The 19707-nt window shown below is 34.8% G+C and overlaps 4 protein-coding genes across 9 annotated transcripts; 1 reads left to right on the plus strand and 3 right to left on the minus strand.

Annotated features, from left to right (window-relative positions):
- The first annotated feature begins 6 nt into the window (after positions 1-6).
- LOC122628111 (GDP-fucose transporter 1) lies at positions 7-1858 on the plus strand. The gene is made up of 5 exons (XM_043809991.1): positions 7-392; positions 526-686; positions 756-960; positions 1030-1168; positions 1230-1858. Exons 2-5 carry the CDS (start codon positions 601-603, stop codon positions 1817-1819), a joined length of 1020 nt encoding a protein of 339 aa, XP_043665926.1. The 5' UTR covers positions 7-392; positions 526-600; the 3' UTR covers positions 1820-1858.
- A 219-nt stretch (positions 1859-2077) lies between these two features.
- LOC122627621 (glutathione hydrolase 3-like) lies at positions 2078-4626 on the minus strand. Of its 3 annotated transcripts, none has more exons than XM_043808888.1 (9): positions 4320-4625; positions 4026-4195; positions 3788-3945; positions 3651-3730; positions 3294-3566; positions 2923-3066; positions 2796-2862; positions 2478-2711; positions 2078-2405 (listed from the first exon to the last, which is right to left on the minus strand). In XM_043808888.1, exons 1-9 carry the CDS (start codon positions 4336-4338, stop codon positions 2195-2197), a joined length of 1356 nt encoding a protein of 451 aa, XP_043664823.1. In that variant the 5' UTR covers positions 4339-4625; the 3' UTR covers positions 2078-2194. The 3 variants fall into 3 exon arrangements, with proteins under 3 accessions (XP_043664823.1, XP_043664822.1, XP_043664824.1); XM_043808887.1 differs by having other exon boundaries at positions 2923-3213; XM_043808889.1 differs by lacking the exon at positions 2923-3066 and having other exon boundaries at positions 4320-4626.
- A 719-nt stretch (positions 4627-5345) lies between these two features.
- Positions 5346-13041, minus strand: LOC122627619 (peroxidasin-like). Of its 3 annotated transcripts, none has more exons than XM_043808883.1 (8): positions 11889-13041; positions 8531-9302; positions 8030-8457; positions 7167-7270; positions 6290-6539; positions 6068-6186; positions 5819-5978; positions 5346-5749 (listed from the first exon to the last, which is right to left on the minus strand). In XM_043808883.1, exons 1-8 carry the CDS (start codon positions 11909-11911, stop codon positions 5668-5670), a joined length of 1938 nt encoding a protein of 645 aa, XP_043664818.1. In that variant the 5' UTR covers positions 11912-13041; the 3' UTR covers positions 5346-5667. The 3 variants fall into 3 exon arrangements, with proteins under 3 accessions (XP_043664818.1, XP_043664816.1, XP_043664817.1); XM_043808881.1 differs by having other exon boundaries at positions 7167-7414; XM_043808882.1 differs by having other exon boundaries at positions 7167-7414; positions 8531-9316.
- A 148-nt stretch (positions 13042-13189) lies between these two features.
- On the minus strand, positions 13190-16051 carry LOC122627620 (U4/U6 small nuclear ribonucleoprotein Prp3). Of its 2 annotated transcripts, XM_043808884.1 has the most exons (5): positions 15520-16051; positions 15203-15414; positions 14340-15126; positions 13898-14255; positions 13190-13768 (listed from the first exon to the last, which is right to left on the minus strand). In XM_043808884.1, the coding sequence occupies exons 1-5, from the start codon at positions 15665-15667 to the stop codon at positions 13369-13371; spliced, it is 1905 nt and encodes a 634-aa protein (XP_043664819.1). In that variant the 5' UTR covers positions 15668-16051; the 3' UTR covers positions 13190-13368. The 2 variants fall into 2 exon arrangements, with proteins under 2 accessions (XP_043664819.1, XP_043664820.1); XM_043808885.1 differs by lacking the exon at positions 15520-16051 and having other exon boundaries at positions 14340-15142; positions 15203-15392.
- Positions 16052-19707: the final 3656 nt, after the last annotated feature.

Raw genomic sequence — 19707 nt, forward strand, 5'->3', positions numbered from 1 at the left:
GATGTTCCCTTTCATGTGTATCATTTAATATAGTTGAAAACCGCCTTTAAATTGTGTCTTTAAAGAGCTACTTTGATTGGTTGCAGAAATTATCGAATTTAAGTTGTTACTTTTTATTAGAAATCTATAACAATGATAAATTACTGAAATGTACCTGTTTGTTAATATATAGGTGTTTTTTTAAAATTATACATATGTATAAATTAAATATTCATTCCATATGTACTTTCGAATATATTTTTATGTATGTATTTTATTATAGTAGAATGATTGATAATAGGATGATCATGATTTAAGTAAATCGTTTACCTGTATTATAGTATAACAGATAAGAAGTGTTACTATTTACTGATATTTTTCTATCGGAAGTAAATATATAACCTACTAATAAGGTAATTCTGTTATGTTTTCTTGTAATCGATTATAATATATTTTTTAATCATATAGATATTTGTAGTTTATTTATCATTTTATCCTCTCTGTTACTATGAATTAATAAATTAATTTAAAATGGACAATTCTTAGATTGCAAGTTTATAATAATTAGAATTATATAAAAAGTATAATACGTTAATTCTAATTATTAAATTAGAAACATATATGAAGTATAATACATTTTCTGTAAAAATGGACATAGAAAATTTGTCAAAGTATGTTTATATAGGATCAGTCGTTGCATTTTATTGGTAAGTAATGTTTATATATAAATGAAGTTATTTTATCAAAATAATAATAAAATATTTAATCATTTTTAGGATTATATCAATTTTGACAGTATTTGTAAATAAGATACTTTTATCTAGTGAAATTTTAAATTTGGAGGCACCGTTATTTGTAACGTGGTGTCAATGTATTGTGAGCGTTGTTATATGCATAATTCTTAGTAGTTTATCTATATGTTTTCCACAATATATTAAATTTCCTAATGATAATCCATTTAAAAAAGAAACAATAAAAAAGGTACTCTTTTACAATATATTCTTTTAATTGGTATTCTAAGAATTTTATAGATATTATTTGACTTTATAGATATTACCATTATCTATACTCTTTAGTGGAATGATAATTTCAAACAATTTATCTTTGAAATACATTGGAATTGCATTTTATTACTTGGGCAGATCATTAACTACTGTGTTTAATGTTATTTTCACTTATACAATTCTTGGTAAGAATTATGTCTATAAATATTAAAGAAATATTAAACAAACTTTGTTTTATATTTACAGGAGAAAAAACTTCAATGAAATGCATTATGTGCTGTGGTATAATTATTCTTGGATTTTGGCTTGGTGTGGATCAAGAAAATATTGCAGGTTCTTTGTCTGTTTTTGGAACAATATTAGGTGTAATTGGATCATTAACTCTCTCTTTATACTCAATTCATACTAAACAGATTCTTTTTGTAGTAAATCAAAATATTTGGTTACTTTCTTATTACAATAATTTATACAGTATTTTCCTATTTATACCCTTAATGTTATTTAACGGCGAACATTTGGTAGTTTACAATTATGACAAATTTGGAGAATCTTTTTTTTGGATTGCAATGATTATAGGTGGTATTTGTGGTTTTGTAATTGGTTACGCTACAGCTCTTCAGATAAAAGTAACATCTCCCTTAACACATAATGTCAGTGGTACTGCAAAAGCTTGTGTACAAACTGTTTTAGCAACATATTGGTTTGATGAACAAAGGTCATTTTTGTGGTGGATCAGTAATATTATTGTTTTAATTAGTAGTGCAGCTTATGCAAGATTTAGGCAATTTAATTCAAGTACAGAATACAAAAAATTAAAATTGCAACAAAAAGTATAATATTACGGATTATATAGTATGATATGCGAGAGAAAGAAAGAAAGAAAGAAAGAGAGTGAGAAAGAGTGAGTGAGTGAGAGAGAGAGAGAGAGAGAGAGAGAGAGAGAGAGAGAGAGAGAGAGAGAGAGAGAGAGAGAGAACGAGAGAGAGATAGAGAGAGAGAAAGAGAGAGAGGGTGGGAGGGAAAGAGAGAGAATTCCTAGTTTATTATAATTTAATATCATTTATTTAACAATTAAACTATACATAACAAAAAATTTGTCATTATATTGTCATCATATTATCAATATACATATAATAAAATAATGCAGCATATATAAATATTTGTGTATACTTTCTATCATTGTATAAAAATTATATAAAAAGTAAAAATTTTTAAAATCTAGATGCAAGGCCACCTCCACGACTATCAGAATGACTTGTTATCAAATCTTCGTATTTCATAATAGCATTTACACTTTTTAATATTGAACAGGCATCAATATTTGATATAGGCATTGAAATATTCGATTTATTTTGCAATATAGTTTTTAATATATGTGATTGATCATTTTCTATACTAACACCATCAGATAAAAGATAGTATCTAAAAAAATATAATATTTATAATTATAATATAATACAATTGACAATTATTTAAATGTTTAAATGAATGTACCTTGGATGTTCAATGGCAGAAGAAACATTTAGACCACGTACTATCAAATGGTACAAAAGTTGACAACTTAAAATTGTATCATCAGTCCCAAGTACTCCACGTAATTCACATGGTTTTTCTTCATTATGGAAGATAATTGGAAGTAGGGTTGATAAATCATTATCATTACCAGTCTTATCTAGTAAAAAGCCAGTACCACTCATGTGAGCCAATCCTAATGGTGCACTTAATCCACTACATAATTTAATTAAAAGTTAATTATTATTAAGTATTGATGGATTTTTTGTATTACGTATAAGAGCGTATATAAATACTAACGTCAAAACACTGACATAAGTATCTTGTCCATCCATTACCATGACACCAGTATATCTTTCTTGTTCATCTAAAAAAAAAATGTATATATTAGGAAATTTATAGCTCTCATTATAAGTTTATTACTAACCGTTTTTTATCATGTCTAGAGATCTTAAACTACAATGCAATAATGTTTGAGCAACAAGAGCCATAGTTTCAGTCATAGATGCAATTTCAAAAGATATTTTGAGATTTTCTAGTGCATTTATTGAAGCTTCAAAATCCACTGCATCTGAGGGATAGTATAATGAATGTTTATAAAATGAAACTTTTTTTGCTGTACTCAACTCAGGTTTGTAATTTGCCAATTCTATTAATAATTCTTCTTTTTTAACTTCATCACGTAAAAGTTTTAATGATAATGTCCCATTATATAATACTGAGAAGGAAATTATATTATATATCTAGTATATATTCTTTTCATAAGTTTATATAATAATGAATTTTCAAACTGTTTACCACTTGTGCCATTCTTTGCAACTGCATCTAATGTATCTGCAAGGTCATTTAATATTAAGGTATCACCAGCATTTATATGACCATAAAGCATTCCATAGTCACTGTTATTGGATAGTTCATATTCTAATTCTTTTGATACAACAAATCCTGTTCTAGCTAATTTTGCAGCTGGTTCTATAATTTCATTCCATGGTAAAACTCCTTTTAAAATGTGCGCGCATTCTAGACCTTTCAAAACAGCAGGTAAACGCATTCCTATTGTGCCAAAAATACCTGCATTTTATAGTAATAAGAATGATTGAAATCAGTTAAATAATCAAAGATTTTTAAATATATTTTTGATGAATCTATATCGACCTCCAACAGTATTGTTTGCAAAATCGATGACTAATGGTTCCGATTTATCTTTATGGCTATACATCATTATACAACCACCTCTGAAACAGTATAAATATTATACATATTTAACAATATCTATTTCTTTGATTACTTACCCACCAAGACCTGTTTTATGAGGAGCTACTACTGTCATACATATAGTAGCTGCTATAGCTGCATCTATTGCATTACCTCCCTTTCTTAATATTTTAGTACCTATCTGTGAACAATTAGTATAATCTGTGGCAACAGCACCATGAATACCATTATTAGCCTAATGAATAAAATTAATATTTTTAGTTTTGAATGTGAAACATCCATATAAAAAAAAAATACTAAAATCGAAATATATACCTGCAGTGATTTACTAGCATAAACCAATTGTAAGATCAGTATAGTCGTTATAGCAAAGGATAAAATAGCGAAGCAACATACAATCAATTTCATACCATTTCCAAAAAAATGGCTTAACTTATACTTGTTGGTTTTGTCCTGTGTCAAGGGACATTCCTCTGTTAATCCCTCTAAAAGTTTAATGTTTATTAAAAAATAGGAAAAAGTATATCTGTTATAACTTGAGTATAATAATCGAATAAAAAATATTCTCGAACATTTTTGGAACATATAATTAAACTTTGTTACACTTACGTCTGTCACAATAACTCATCTTTCAAGTTGAAAATTATACGTTTAATCATAAGGAGCATCTATGTTTTTTAATATTGTTTTCTTCTATGTAAATATTTTGTTAGCATATTGTGTCAAAATAACTGTAAATTCGATAACCTCATTTATGATCCTTCTAGGTTCATCTATTTTTTTACTTAGACGTATCATCCGAAAATTATAAAAAGATTTTATCGTACGAAGCAATAATGTTGAAATAATGTTGCAAAATTCAAGTTTCACTTTAATATCATATTCTCTATTCAATTTGTTTTTGTATACTTCTGCGCTGACATAAGATATTTCTGACGTCACTCACTAGATGGAGTTACGATAGAATTATATAGTACAACTGTACAAGCGTTGGTAACATACAACTTATATCTTACTCATAAGTTAGTCAATGATATATAGTACAATCAGACATTTTTAAATGAATAGCGTAATACTACGAAGATCATTGACTCTACCGATGGTGTCTGCGCAGAAACTAATCAATAAAAATAACATATGAAAAATTTATATTGCAATTTTATCAAATAAATAAAATAGTAAATACCAATATATCGAGATAGAAAATTTTCTTGCAGGAATTCAGCTATACTTATTTTTAACATTAAACATAGAGCACGTAAAAATGTTTTCCTTTTATTCTATAATAACATTGCTTTTTAATGATTTCACGTTCCAGTTGTACAAAAGAAGGCTGGGTTCTTTATAGAGAATAACAGTAATAATGGATGTGAACGCCATAGAGGTCTTGAATATTTCGCAATTTGGTGTAGCTCCGTTGCTAGGTAATTTTATGTATTCTTCTTCACGGAGAATGGTACTGACCTTCTCTTTCTCTTTCTCTTTCTCTCTTTCTTTCTCTTGATCGTTATCCGGTGTCACAATGGTATTACGGTCAAGCAATTTTCAATCGTAATAACAACGTGAAGTAAAGTATCATAATATAACAAGGAAAAAAGGGCAAGTTGCCCGAGGTGTATACGAAAGAAACCTTCGTCGAACCGTGTTTTTCTTCATTGATAGAGAAACTGGTATTCATATTTATACATACAACAAAACATATCGTTGTACGATACGTAAGTAAACACGACGTTACCCTGACTTGACGAGATTGTCGTTGAGTTTATAATAATAATAATAATAATAATAATAATAATAATAATAATAATAATAATAATAATAATAATAATAATAATAATAATAAAACACAACGCGCTTCTCTCTGGAGCATTAGGTAATCTTACGTTCTCTAGTAAAGTCAGGAACAGAATTAGTGATCACGATCAATGGTTGTTACGTTCGATCGAATTGGAAAAACTTAAAAAGCGTCTTCCTTTTCTTTCCATAACATCAGATTAGGAGCTATGTTTACGTGTTCCGTACAATTCGTCATGTGATTTCTGCAAAGTAATTAGGATTTTCTTGATACAATGAAAAATTAGAGTATCTTCTTTGTTGAATATACTCACAAGAAAGGATCTCTCAAAATGAACGCTCTTGGTTGCATTAATTTCAAGTGATCTCCGTTGTTGCATAGAACTTGTGCCATCGTACTCTTACGAATTTCTTCTAATTGTTTTATCATGAAGGATCCTGGTGTGTTAGCATTTTCGTACCAATACCTATCGCCTGTTAAAACGATTTGATATAATGATGATAAATGTTTATAAAAAATAATCTTATTATTTGGATAAACTTAAGCATTGATTTTCTATTACCCAAACGAACATTTCGGAAGGTACGTCCTAGTAAACAAAGGAAAGTTGGTCCAAGGACCGAATTAGTTACTGGTGCTTCCGAGAGTATTCCTGTCACTAAGTCTATATCTTCAACTTTTCTATTGGAAAAAAAAGAAAGAAAGAAAAGACAAAAAAGAAGAGAATATTAACTTATTTTTCAAACGATACCTTGTAAGTTCATACATATATAATTCGTCTTACTTGTAAACTAGACGTAATCTTTCGATGATGTCCTTGGCTATCGTGCCTTTAAGATCTTGAAAGCTGGTAACGTCTGGTAAACCGCAAAATGTTCGCCATTTGACGTAAGATGGTAAACCATGATCTCTGCCCTGTTGGATGATTTGAGCAGCATAATCAACGGCCACGTCGGTGCTTTTCCCATCATGGAAATATCGCTCCAGAAGGATTTCGTTCAAGCCCGGGGGTAGAGGCTTCCTAGAATGTCCCGCTGTCGCGGAAATTAGACCTTGCATCCTAGATCGTCATTAAAACCAAGTTCTCATGGGACAACTTGTCGGAGAATCTCCTAATGATCTTTTTTGTTTTTTAAGTAAGATTTCGCAGTTATTTACAATTTATCTTTCTCGAAACGTCCTAATGAATATATGTATATACGAGGTGTGATCGAAACATTTCAAAAACTTTCTTATTTTCTGATTGATTATGTATGAGGAATAATAATACAAATCTAAAGAATTTATTTTTATTTTTACGAATAAGAAACTTATAAATATTGACACAAATTTTTTTTTTGAGGAAATTTACACAAAGAGATTGAAGACTTCGTTGGAACCACAAGGATCATATAATATAAAGTTTTTAACGAACGAGGCAGATGTAAATATTAAAAACATTTAAAAATGAAACACAATAAAACAATTTTTTTTTTGTGAAGATTCTTACGAAAAGATTATAATTTTACTGCTAATATAAGCAATGTTTTATATAATTTTAGAATTTTTTGATCACCCCGCACATACACACACACGTTGGATAACTTTCTAATTTTTATTCTACAGTTACAATAACTAAAGTTCGATCGTTAGCGAAAAAGATACGAGTAATTTTAACTGACCTGTAGCTCCTGCTATCAATCGATCGATCGCACCCGCTTCGTACAATTCTTGAGGTGCGTAGAAGGCTGAGAGAAGAGACCTTTCTCCAGATTTCAGGGCAGATCTAGTATCCACGAGATCGAGTGTTTTTGGTGTGAGTGCAGCAACGAAAAAGAGACCTGCTGAGGCTGCCGAATTCGAAAGAGTCGCATCAGTGCGTGAATCGTATCCTCGAAAGTATCCTTCATGGGATAGCCGCAAGTCGAATCTTTTCGTTTAGAAAAAAAGAAAAAAAAAAGAAAAGAATAATAAGAATATGAAATCTTTAATGAAAGTGAAAGTCAACATTTCTTTTCCATGGGCAATTCTTTAGAAGCAAATTTGTATTACGAACATGATCAATTTTACGTTATATCGTAAATTTTAGTATAATTAACGTAAGATGTAAAGGAAGGGATAACGGAAGACATGCGAACAACTTGACAAATGGAAGTACGAGGGAGGCTCAGTGTTAAGATGAGCAATCTCCGATCGTTCCGTTGGAACCTTAGCGTTGTTATCTCAACGTATAAGTTGGCAAATGAACGGCAAAGGGCAGCAGACGAGTCGTGATCGACATACACGTGCAGAGATATTAATAGCTCGGCACGCTGATGCGATCAAGTTAACGGCACGTTTATACTGGATTTGCTGTCTCTTTATGGAAATGTATTAGCGTTTCGACCCGTTGTATAGAATACAGTAACGCCTTTAAGTCTGTTGAAATCGATGTCACTTTTCGTTTATGATCAATGATTTAGGGGATTTTAGAAGAAGAGTTAGGAAGAAAAGCTTGGAAAAGAAAAATACGAAAGAAAAGGAAGATGAGATAACGAAAGCCTACTTGTCCAAAGTTGTTTCTCCAAGTATGACAGGTAGGAATTCGTTGTAAGTTATATGTTGCATTTCAGCGATGACGATCCTTCTAGCTTCCTGATAGAGTTTCTCGTCGTCCCATTGAGGATTCAATTTGGCCAATTGCTCGGCTACTCGATTGTGTTCACGTAGAAAGATTACGTGCATCAGTGTTAAGCCAGGGTGTTCATTAACTCTGGAATCACCACTGAGGAAACAAGGGAAAGCTTTGTTCACGCTTCTACAAGTTTCAGACTCCGGTGATGGCATCGGTAAGTTTCTTCTTTGAGTATTCAACAAGCCACCTTTGCCCGAACGCAAGGCTTTCGATGTTTCTTCCGAGCTACCGTACAGTGGAGATAAATCCAAGTAAGAGGAGGCTTGATTAATCTGCTGTCGTGGACCCAACTTGCAAGCCTACATTTATTTGAATCTTTATAACGAAGGAAGTTATTTGAAGAAGTATGTATTAATCGTAGGAGTTACTTACCTGTAAGGAATTACCAGGATGTGGTGCAGATCTAGAATACTCCATACAGCCGATCGCATTATCAGCTCGAATTGGGAAACACTCGGGATGGAAATTTTCATAATCAACGTCGCAACATTTCAATCTGGTACCATCCGGTAGCTCCATCCTAGGTGTATGAGCTAGATCGTGAGCAAGAAATTGGGCGAATAACGCTGTAAGTGCCATCAGATATGGATGCTTCAAATCTTGACCACCCGAGTGAACATTGGAAGAGACTTCCCTGGCACTAGGTAAATCGGTTCGTGGCAAAGACACTCCGTCTTGATATTCTGGCGGTAGAAGCCTGATATAGGCTTCCAAAGCAGCACCCCAGGTCGGATGTAACACGTTGTTACATCTTCCAGTGTGTGTTCTATATCGTGGATCGATCTTCTTGCATTCAGACATGATCTTCAAGAGATTTGGGGGATCGGAACAGCCAAACGCAGCGACTGAAGGTAGAATAGATGAGGCCTCCTTCGAAGACATATTCAAAGCTTCTACCAACATCACAGACATCGTTTCGATCCGTAAAGCCTTCCTTGAAAGATTCTGAGCACCTTTGGTCATCTCATGAGAAGCACCAAGATACCACGAGGGTGAACCTCGACTCAGATGCGTCTTCGAGTTCAGAATCGTACGTTCCGCTTGATCGTACCTCTCCATCGAGGCATTCGTACGCCTACCCAAATCTTGTAGCATCTTCGGCGGCAAGGTCGTACTCTCAGCGAGCGCCAGCAACGCGAAGAATCTGCGGATCGGAATCTAAGGATAGAAAATACCTACTTATCCACTTTCGCAGCTCGGAATACTGCAAACTCCTTCCTTTTAAACGTTCCTTACTATATTTCCTATGAGGTATACCCCTTTTTTTATTATTTACACCTTGCTATTATGCAGCGATTGTCTTGGCAAATTCAATGACCGTGTTGCACCATACGATCCAACAGTGACGTGATAAGATCGTGATCGAGAGAAGACAATCGAAGGGGTGGCTAAGTAGATATGTATTGTATAAGGATATGCGTCCTTATACGATACTCGTATCCGCATTGTGTCAATAGGATTTCGATAATTTTACTAACTTTGGAATTTATTATCGATTCCTTAGTTTCTCGACTATATTTTAGAATTCGATAATAAATTTACAATAACAAATATATCAGATCTTCACGGTTTTTCTAAAATACATTTTCTAAAATATTTTTCTAGAATACTAGTACGTACGTAGTCGATTTAGGAATATGTACTGCAATTTTATTTTTACCACATTGAACGTTGCAACGGCAACAACAATTGAACGTATTATTACGTGGATCCTTTCGTTGTATATCGTAGGATCGCAATGAACTCCGAAGACCTTGTCTATAGGATGGCATTTCGCCTCGTTCCATAGTGGCCATTGTTCGCGGCAAACGTTTCGCTGCGAACAATTTCATTCATCGCGTCGCTCGAGGCTGATTTCTCGGTACCATCGTACCTACTGATTTTTCGATGGAGGGAGTTAGTACTCATCAATTATTATATAAGATCGACAGACCAATTCGAGGTCTTCGTAGGAGGTCGGAGTTATCTTCTGACTGACATTTAGGATTCTTCCTGGTTCTTTTACTGTTTTCCTTACGTAACGATACTCTTCGCACTCCCATGATTAACAAGCGTCTAATACACTAGCGTTCATGGAATTAATTTTCGTCGTTCGAAATCTTTCGCGTGATCGTTTCTATTCTATTTTTTTTATCTTTTTCTTCGTCACGAAATATCATGAGATACAATTATTATTTATCGATAACTTTTGCGAATAATAAAAGATAGAGAGAAATTAATTACCTATACGATTGATTATGTTAGTTTTATTTCTTAAGTCTCGAAATCTCTGACAATCGAATGTCGATAAAAGAATCCTCTCTATTATTATTACTACTAATATTATTATTATTTCTAAAACATTATCTATACGAGCGCGTACTTTATTATTTCGCTATCGATCTCTATTTAAATAGATCTCATTGCTCGTAAAGCAAGCAACGCAATGTGCTAACCTTTTATACGTACGTACATATACAAAGAGAGCTTCGGACGGAGAACAGCAAACACAAATTGTTATAGTAACATTTTCACACACTTTGCAAGGCTACAATTTCGTAACTCTGCCATTTCTTTGTCCTCTTATCTAATGTTAAAAAGTATTTAGGGGATGTATTAGAGTTACGTTATAAGATTTACGTTATCTTGCAACGGGGGTAACATGACAATACGATTTTATATTACAAGTATCAGCTTTAAATTAAATACTTGCACGAAAGCATTGCTGTTTTGTAATTTTTCGTTACGTTCGTCACGAAAGGTCAGTTACGTCTTTATGCATAGAAACGAGTGAAAGCGGAGCATTCTTATATGAGTATAATAAAGAAGAAGAAGAAGAAGAAATATTTCTTTCGTTGATCGTATTATCGATCAAAAGTTTGTCGAAAATTAACCACCGACAAGAATTAACATATATTTATCATCGTTTTACATTATAGCGAAAGATCGAGTGATTGATAAGAAAATATGCATTTAAAATTTTCTACAACGTGCTGATACTTGCCAAGTCACGTGTTTCATATTGATCCATACGCGATTAATTTTACATAGCCGATCTTCTAATTAAAGCTCTTCGATGGAACGTAATTTCAATAATTTCAACGTCCTACCATCACCGAAGTATAGAAGGAAAGATAATCGTTATTATCATCGATTACGATTTATCTTTCCAACTAGTTCGCGCGATCACGAGAGGTGTAGTATCGAACGCGCGAAGAGCGAATGATCTCACGTTTCCAATATCAGTTAACGTCGTCAAACTATAAAGAAACTTAGATTATCCGATTAGTCTCCGGAGAACATATAAATTGCTATCGAACTACTAAAGTATTCAAAGTATGAGAGAGAGAGATAGAGATAGAAAGATAGATAGATAGATAGATAGATAGAGAGAGAGAGAGAGAGAGAGAGAGAGAGAGAGAGAGAGAGAGAGAGAGAGAGAGAGAGAGAGAGGACAAGATATGGGAGAAGGGGGATCGAAAGGAAGTTTAACTTCACGGTAATCGAATTGTTCGTGGGTAAGCACCAGATTATTAACACTCTCATTTTCGTTTAATCCAAGGAGTAATCGTTACCAGTCCCAGTGGATCGCATTGGTAAGATGAAAAGATTCAAAATAAAAAAAAGAAAAAAAAAAAAAAGAAGAAAAAAGAAAAGAGAAATAAATAAATAAAAAAATAAAATAAAAGAAGACCAATGAAAAATCATGGAAGGACAATTGGGAAGGATAAGAATCGAAAATCGCACTCACCGCGTAGCAAAGGTAAACAACATGCCGTCGGATTGATTTCGATGTTCCAGAGATGACGTAGAACAATAAGAAGAGGACAATGTACGCGAGGGTTAATCCGCGGAAGGCGAGAACCGTTGTGTAGTTCTAAATGCACGGTGGCATTCACGCGGCTCTCGCACGTATCGCACTTTCGCAAGAAAGGCCGGAGTAATACACCGGCAGCTTGCTTGTATGCCTGAGAACGCAAGGAACGGGTAAACCTGAACTGAGAACGATGCGCGAACGAAAGTAAAACTTGAGTCCGTCCGGTCTTAGCGCCTACCTTAGCGGAGTGGGGCCCTCGAGTCTAGGAGGACTAGAAGAGAGAAGTGACTCGCCGTAATACAGGGTGTCGACACGTTGCCGGACGTGTATATCGAAGGGGGCTCTGTACACGGTGTATTATTCGACTAGTAATGCGTTATACGCTGCGGTAAAAGTAGCCAAGCGATGCGCTAAGATACTACGATGTTATTACGAACGGGACCAAGGTTCGCCATGTTTCTCTCGTATTGTTCCTCGAACTTGTACACTCTCTTCTTCTTCTTCTTCTTCTTCTTGTTTTTTTTTCTCCACTTATCTCTTTACGTATTATCTTACAATTAGGAAAGGTTCCGCGTTAAAGATAATCGTCTATCTGTCGATTAGTTAGTGATTAGTGTCAAGTATGCACGCTCGCTCACACCTACATCTTTAAATCGATCGTACAAAGAATCACGGTTGGTACCTGAGCGTAAAAGCTATGACTTATGTATACCTGTATGTATACTTCTGTTTCTGTGCGTATATGTATATGTATATGTATATGTATATGTATGTGTTAGCGTCAAGTTCTTTTTTGCATAATACTTCAACGCTAGATAAGCACCGTACGGTATCGTTGCGTTATGTTAATGGAGGTGCGCGGGTCTGACCGTAACGACAAGCGTGAATTAAAATTCTTTAGAATGACATCGTGCGAACGATCGACGCTGATGGACGACCGCACGAGGCACGCCTACGTATACTGAAAATTCCCAGAAAAATGCCTTCACTACGATAAATCTAGCCATCGTATGTATGTCGCGTGTAGGAAGATCGGTTTCTTCCACAAAAGCAACGCTTTCGCTTCTCAAATCGACCTTCTTAAATCTTTTTCTTCGCGGAAGGAAACGATTACATATGAGTTTATTAAATGTACTTGCTAGTTTAATTCTTACAGATTAATTCGTTCCGGGCTACTCGACATTGCTAGGATTTGGATATATCTAGGGTTAACTACGATCATTGAAGACAGCTGCTTTTCCACAGGTATCCCAGCTCACTTTTATTATTTCCGCGGCGTTCCTGTCACTGATTACATTCTCCCGAGTTTCTTGTCGGTATTTAAATTGATTAATTAGTAGCGAAATTCTCTACCGTCTCTTACGGTGTCACCATATAGTTACGGTTTTTAATTAAATGTCATAGATAATAATCTCTATGAGCGTACATCATCCGTATTATCAAGAACGGCTCCACTATAAGCCAAATCCCAATAATGCTCAACTTGATGCTTTTTGAAATGTTCTCGTGCCATCTTTTCGATCGGACACACTTTGAATTTGATCTCACCGAAATGACGTTGCTTGCTCGTACCCTCCCAAACGAGAACGCATTTATTCGGCACGTCATTTCCATCGTTATCCTTTACGATATCCTCTTCCCATTTGATACGATGCATCATCAATCGCTTATATTTGCTAAGCTGTTTAGCTCCGCCTTCGACAACTACGACGTTACAATCTCGGAAGAGCATTACACAGCCAGTAAGATATAGCTGTTTCGCATTTGTCTCAACTTTGAACTTTTTGGATGCGTTATTCACGAGATCGCGTATTCTAAAAGAATCAAAAGTCCTTACAATATATGTTCGTGTTATTCCTGTCATATATTCGTAATTGTAAATGCGATGTATTTTAATAAAACTTACAAAATAATATAAATATATATTTTTGTTGTGATCGTACCTATAAACAGCCACATGTACCCCAAGGCTAGTATCTTCCTTGAGTTTCCTCGCTTTTTTCTCCCTACGTTGTTCAGCTGTCAATCGTCGGGCTGCATTGGCGTCCTCATGAGCCTTCAATCTTTTTGCCATTTGTTGTCGTACGTGAGCTTCGATCTTAGTAGGATCTTGTACTGCTTCGGTACCTAAGACTCGCATTAAGTTTGAAATTCGTAATTTTGGCTCTGGTGGAGGTTCTAATCCTAAACGAATTTTTTCTTGTTCTTCTTTCCATGCCTCTCGCCTATTCTGACGACGCAATTTCTTCCTTTCCTTCTTTGTAAGAAACACAGGCATGTAGATAGGTTTCAATGGATCAGCTGAAAGAAAGAATTCAGAATATAATTAACAGCGGATGTATGTTATGTTAATTTATTATAATTTAGCACTTTAGCAGAACATACTTGGCGGTCGCATTTGCGTTGGATGTTCTACTAAATTTGTAATCGTTGAGGTTTTGATCGTCGTTGGCTCATCCTCGTTAGGATATCCACCTGTTAATATGACAGAATCCCACCATTCTATATTTGGTACATCTTCGCTGAGAGCTTCCGTTTTCGGTGCTATTAGCGCTAATTTTGTTGCCGAACTTATACCAGTTTTTCTAGCTATTTGACTAATTTCATTCTGAAGTTTTTCTAACTGTGCTTTCATACGAATTCTTTCCGCGAGTTGTTGGAATTTACCCGGTTCGTGGAATTTTAAAGAACGCTTATTACGTACTGCTGGTTTTACTCCGATTCTAGTATCAAAAAAGTGCGTATCTTGTATTTCTTCCGGACCTTTTGATTCTTGCAGCTGAGCTTTAAATTCTTCTCTCTTCTTCGCACGAATGTTAGCTTTCAATGTTGGTACTACCTGCGTAAGTTGTACCTCCTTTCCAGTTATGTCTACGGTCCTTCCTGATTCGTCCAAGATCAAAGGGGTCGGTTTGTCTGGCACTGCGACATTACTAAGCAATCCAGAACTTAATTTGTTTCTGATTTGTGCTTGGAGCGCAGCAATTTTTCTTGCTTTATCAGAATCTGTTTTGCTTAACAGACCCTGATTATACATACTGCCTACATTCGGCAACGAATCCCTGGCTTTGAAGAGAGGCCTCACAGGTAGTACTTCTTCTTGCTTAATAGCTTTCAATGCCCTTTTCCTTTCTTCTATCTCTCTTTGGGCGTTAGCCATCATTTGCCTTATCTGAAAACAACAAAATCTATAAAAACTCTTACGATATACAGTACAATTATTTCCAAATATAGAAAGATCATACTACCTTGTCTGCGGATAGCTGAGTTTCTGCAGGTTTGTCATTTTTTATTTCGTCATCTTTGAACTTAGGTTTTTTAGCATCTTTTTCTTTTTCCTTGTCTTCCACATGATTACGTTTTTTACTCTTTTGTGCAGCTTTGATATCATCGTATATTGCAAATATCTTCTCTGTTAATTTGGAAGCTTTTTTATCTTCTAATAAAGCGGATAGTTTATCTGAAAAAAAAAGAAAAAAAAAAAAATAATCGAAGTTATAAAAATCATGTATACAAATTGTTTAATAAAAATTGAAGTGTATATAACACATTTTATCATTTTTACCTGCCGTCTTACGCTTATCATAGCCAGAGGTAATACAATTGACAGCCGTAGTAACGATAGCAGGTTCACCGAAGCCGAGAAATTTATTTACGGCCTTTTCAATTTGTGGCTTCATTTCATCGATCTCCTTTCTCGTTAAATACGACATTTTAAAATTTTTGTTGAAACTATTAAGAAGGGAATCTGCAGTACAAAGTGCAAGAATATAAGTATTTTCCACAACATAACCTCTGTAAATTTTAGGTTGAGAAAGACTCTTCTGAATCTGTCGCTAGACGTCGCATGTTCAAATCAAAAGCGAACATTCTCACAAGTGTATCGATGTCGTATCTTAATTGTATAAACGAGTTCTAAGCATCTAATTCTTGTCTCATTTTGAACAAGTTTAGGATTAGGCCTGCTCGTTTAATTTTATTATAATAATATTCCTATAGAATTAATATAGAACAAAAGATCGTGGCAACCAATCAAAGGATTCATAAGATATTATAAGCACTTATGGGTAAGCCTTTATCATACTATTATACGTAATCTTTATTATTTTGTAATACTGCGAGTATTAATAATCACTTTGTATGAATTAATTATAGGATATATTATTTATCTTGTAAAAAATCACGTATAACCGCAAGTATCCTGTTTTATTAACTTCTTTTGGTTATTCGATATATTTCGATTGTAATTTCTCGATCGTATGAACCAATGAGGAGCCTTACTTTCTGTAGAAGATGAACCAATGAAATTAAAGCGCTGCAAACGCGGTTTTTCAAATATTTTCAAATCTGAAAATTGTTCCGACGAATGTAGCAATCGAATTATTCATAGATTTTATTTATTTTAAGTAATATAGCGTTAGAAAGTTCTCGATATAGAAATAATTTACTTTTTTTTTATATAAATTTAAACTAATACAAAATTCATATTTATATTTTTATTTAATTAAAATACTTACTCTTCGAGTTAGAACGGTTCGTCGTAATAGTAAAATTGGATTTATATCACATTAACGTTCGATAAAATCGTTGAACGTACCATCCATACATGTTTTTCAAAAGACGCATGGTACTTGGACGATGTAAGGAAATTTTATTCGAACGAAATATATAAAGGTTTAAGGGTTCGAAAGCGGTTACGCGGGTGGTAGAATAGTAGTGGACCGACAACCACAAATGAGAATGGTAGAGAGAAGTACAGTGTTCCACGCTTCCCTGGTGACCGATGAGGCCAATTCTGTGAACCACATTTGCTTCATTTCGAGGCTGTTGCTCTAAACTTTTCTGTTAATTGAAACGAAGGAATTGGAATTCTGCCCACCGTTGTTCTTGTTTATGTTAGCGTCGATTAATTTTGTACATTACGTTTCGTAACTTATATATTTCATCGAAACAATTTCTATTTTATTTTATAAACATCGAAATATATATATATATATATATATATATATATATATATATGTATATGTATATTTCACCTATATATATTTCATGTGTAGTACGTCACGGAAACAAAACTTTATCAAGCTTGGCGATAACAACGGCGATGTCGCGGCAATGCAAACGTGGAAGAGTGGCGAGAGGGTAATATTCAGTCAGGGTTGTATCGGGACAGTCGTGTTTCTTCGTAAATTTAACGATTTTGCGAGGGAGACGACGGGGGCACGTCCCGAAATGATGTACGGCTCGCTCGTATGACTCGGCAGCTAATGCTCTAATATGCGCAAAGGGTGCCATGCCCGTGTCACGCGGATTACCGCTAATTGTAGTTTATGCTTTATACTACGCTATTCTCTTGTACGTCGTGCGCCGTACCGGTGGTGACTATCCGATCTACAGGGTGGCTAAGTCAAATCGCAACGATCGAAATGTCGTTCTATCAAAATGAGAGAGATAAAGTTCATATTCTAAATCTTTTTTAAATCATTCCTTTTTGTTTTATATGATCGACAGTTAACTCCGTAAGATCGTTCGATAATATTTCAATGATTTATTAAATGTCGTATTCGTAAAAATGTCGTTTATCGTTTTTTTTTTTATTTAATAGAACACCCTATATAAATGAGGGACAAAGAGAGAGAGAGAGAGAGCAGTCAGAGGGTGCGCGCTCGCGTGGAACTTGCGTATACACGTACGCGAGCATTCGAGGGCGCCCGATAGGGCACACGCGAGGACAGAGAACTCGGACTTCCTAGCGGCCTAGCATGTCATGTCCGCGTGTCAGTCAGTCGCGCTAAAATAACCGGCCACCACACCCTTGCCACGCAATTACGCGTTTATATCTACCGTCTATAAGCGAGTACGAGATCGTGCTCTATGTAGAGCGTACGTTCTTTGTCTCTTTTATCGGTTTTTATGTTTTTGTATCTATTTCCTTTTCTAGTTTCTTCCTTTCTTTCTTTCTCTCTTTCTCTCTCTCTCTCTCTCTCTCTCTCTCTCTCTCTCTTTCTCCTTCTTCTTTTTCTTTAAATCGATAAACTATTACAGGTATGAAAAACTTTTTATGTTACTTTTTAGTTGTAATCAAATTTCGTTTGTTCGTTTCTTCCTTTTTATTTTCGGAGATTTATCTTTTTTTTTTCTTTTCTCTTTTTTGTTCTTTGTTCTTTTTTTTCTTTTTCTTTTTCTTTTCTTTCTCTTTTTTTTTTTTTTTTTTTTTTTCTTTCATACGACGTTCACTTCGACGTCGTCGCTCTTGACCTATTAATTTCGAATGCACGCCATGCCGTTATTGGTCCCCGTTTAAACGTAATTCCATTTATCGTAAATCATTTCGGCTCGATGGGATTAATCCGACCGCGAGAAATGTATAAGGAGAGAGAAGGAGAGAAAGAGAGAAAGAGAGAGAGGGAGAGAGAGGGAGAGAGAGAGAAGCTTAAACTATGTCCACCGTTTTCTCTCTGTTGGAACGATGGGCTTGATAATGTCAGACGGAACTTATGCGCAGCTTTGTGTCGTTAATCTTCGAGTCACGGGATTGCTCGAGCCGTAAACGTAATCTACTAATCTGCAATGTTCTTAGTTTCCAAGCGCGTCTTCTATCTTAATTTTAACCCTCGTATCTGTTTGTACGTATTAACACTGTACAGAATCGTTGGTCTTGGGGGTTGAAGTTGGGATTGGGGGTGGTGCTGGAGTGTTTGGTAAGATCGAAGAGAGCTACGTTTACGTAGAAATTTTCTATGCGAAAGGATTGTGAAGTGTACGAGGGAAAGAAAATTAGCGGAGCACTTTGGCGGACAAAAAATATTCAACTTCGGACTCGGTGGAAGGGATGAAAAAAAAGGGTGTAATAAATTAGCAAGCGTTAGAAAAGCCGTTCGATTCACCTTACCTTGACCGCTCTTCTCGGGCTATTATAATCGAGGACGAAGAAGGAAGTTTGGTCGTGATATTGAGAGAAGTAAAGAGGTAGAATACATTTTCTATAATATATTTTACATTATAAACCAACCATACATCATCATAATAATATCTTATATCCTTAAGCCTAAGCGTATTTTATCCTATATTCTCGTTTATATACTTCATTCATATTTATACTTTGTTTACTTTTTCTCATATAGTATTTATATATATATTTTTTATTTATATTCATCATTTTTTGTTTTTATAATATACTTTATATGCTATGTTTATGTATATATAATATCATACACGTTTTCTCACGCACGTCCCAGGGCGTCTCGCGATTCTATTGTACGTGTGAGACTTGTCTCTAGAGGTATCTCTCTCTCTCTCTCTCTCTCTCTCTCTCTCTCTCTCTCTCTCTCTCTCTCACTCCCTCTCGTTTAAGTTTTTTTTCTTGTTGCACCCTTTCCCTATCTCTCCCTCTCTTTCTCTCCCACTCTCTCACGCTCATCTCGCTCCCTTATTATACCAATGCACTTTCGTACGTGCAGCACGCGTAAGTGTATATATGTGTGTATGCTGCGTAGTTGTGTGCATTTGACTTTGGTGGTGTACTAAATGTAAGTACGTGTATGTGTGTACGTGTATTATCTGCAATATCTTTGTGTCTCAGTGTAACTGGATATACGTGTTTGTCCTATGTGTATCGTCGGCTATCCGTCGCGTTTTTGTGGCAAATTACATGTACATTATACAGGCTACGCTCGGCGTTGTTTCACGAAACTGTCCTTCGGTATATATACTGGAGCGCGCGCGCGCTCATACCATCTCCTCCTCCTCTTCC

The sequence above is a fragment of the Vespula pensylvanica genome, chromosome 3 (assembly GCF_014466175.1).
Source record: "Vespula pensylvanica isolate Volc-1 chromosome 3, ASM1446617v1, whole genome shotgun sequence".
Taxonomy (NCBI): Eukaryota; Metazoa; Arthropoda; class Insecta; order Hymenoptera; family Vespidae; genus Vespula; species Vespula pensylvanica.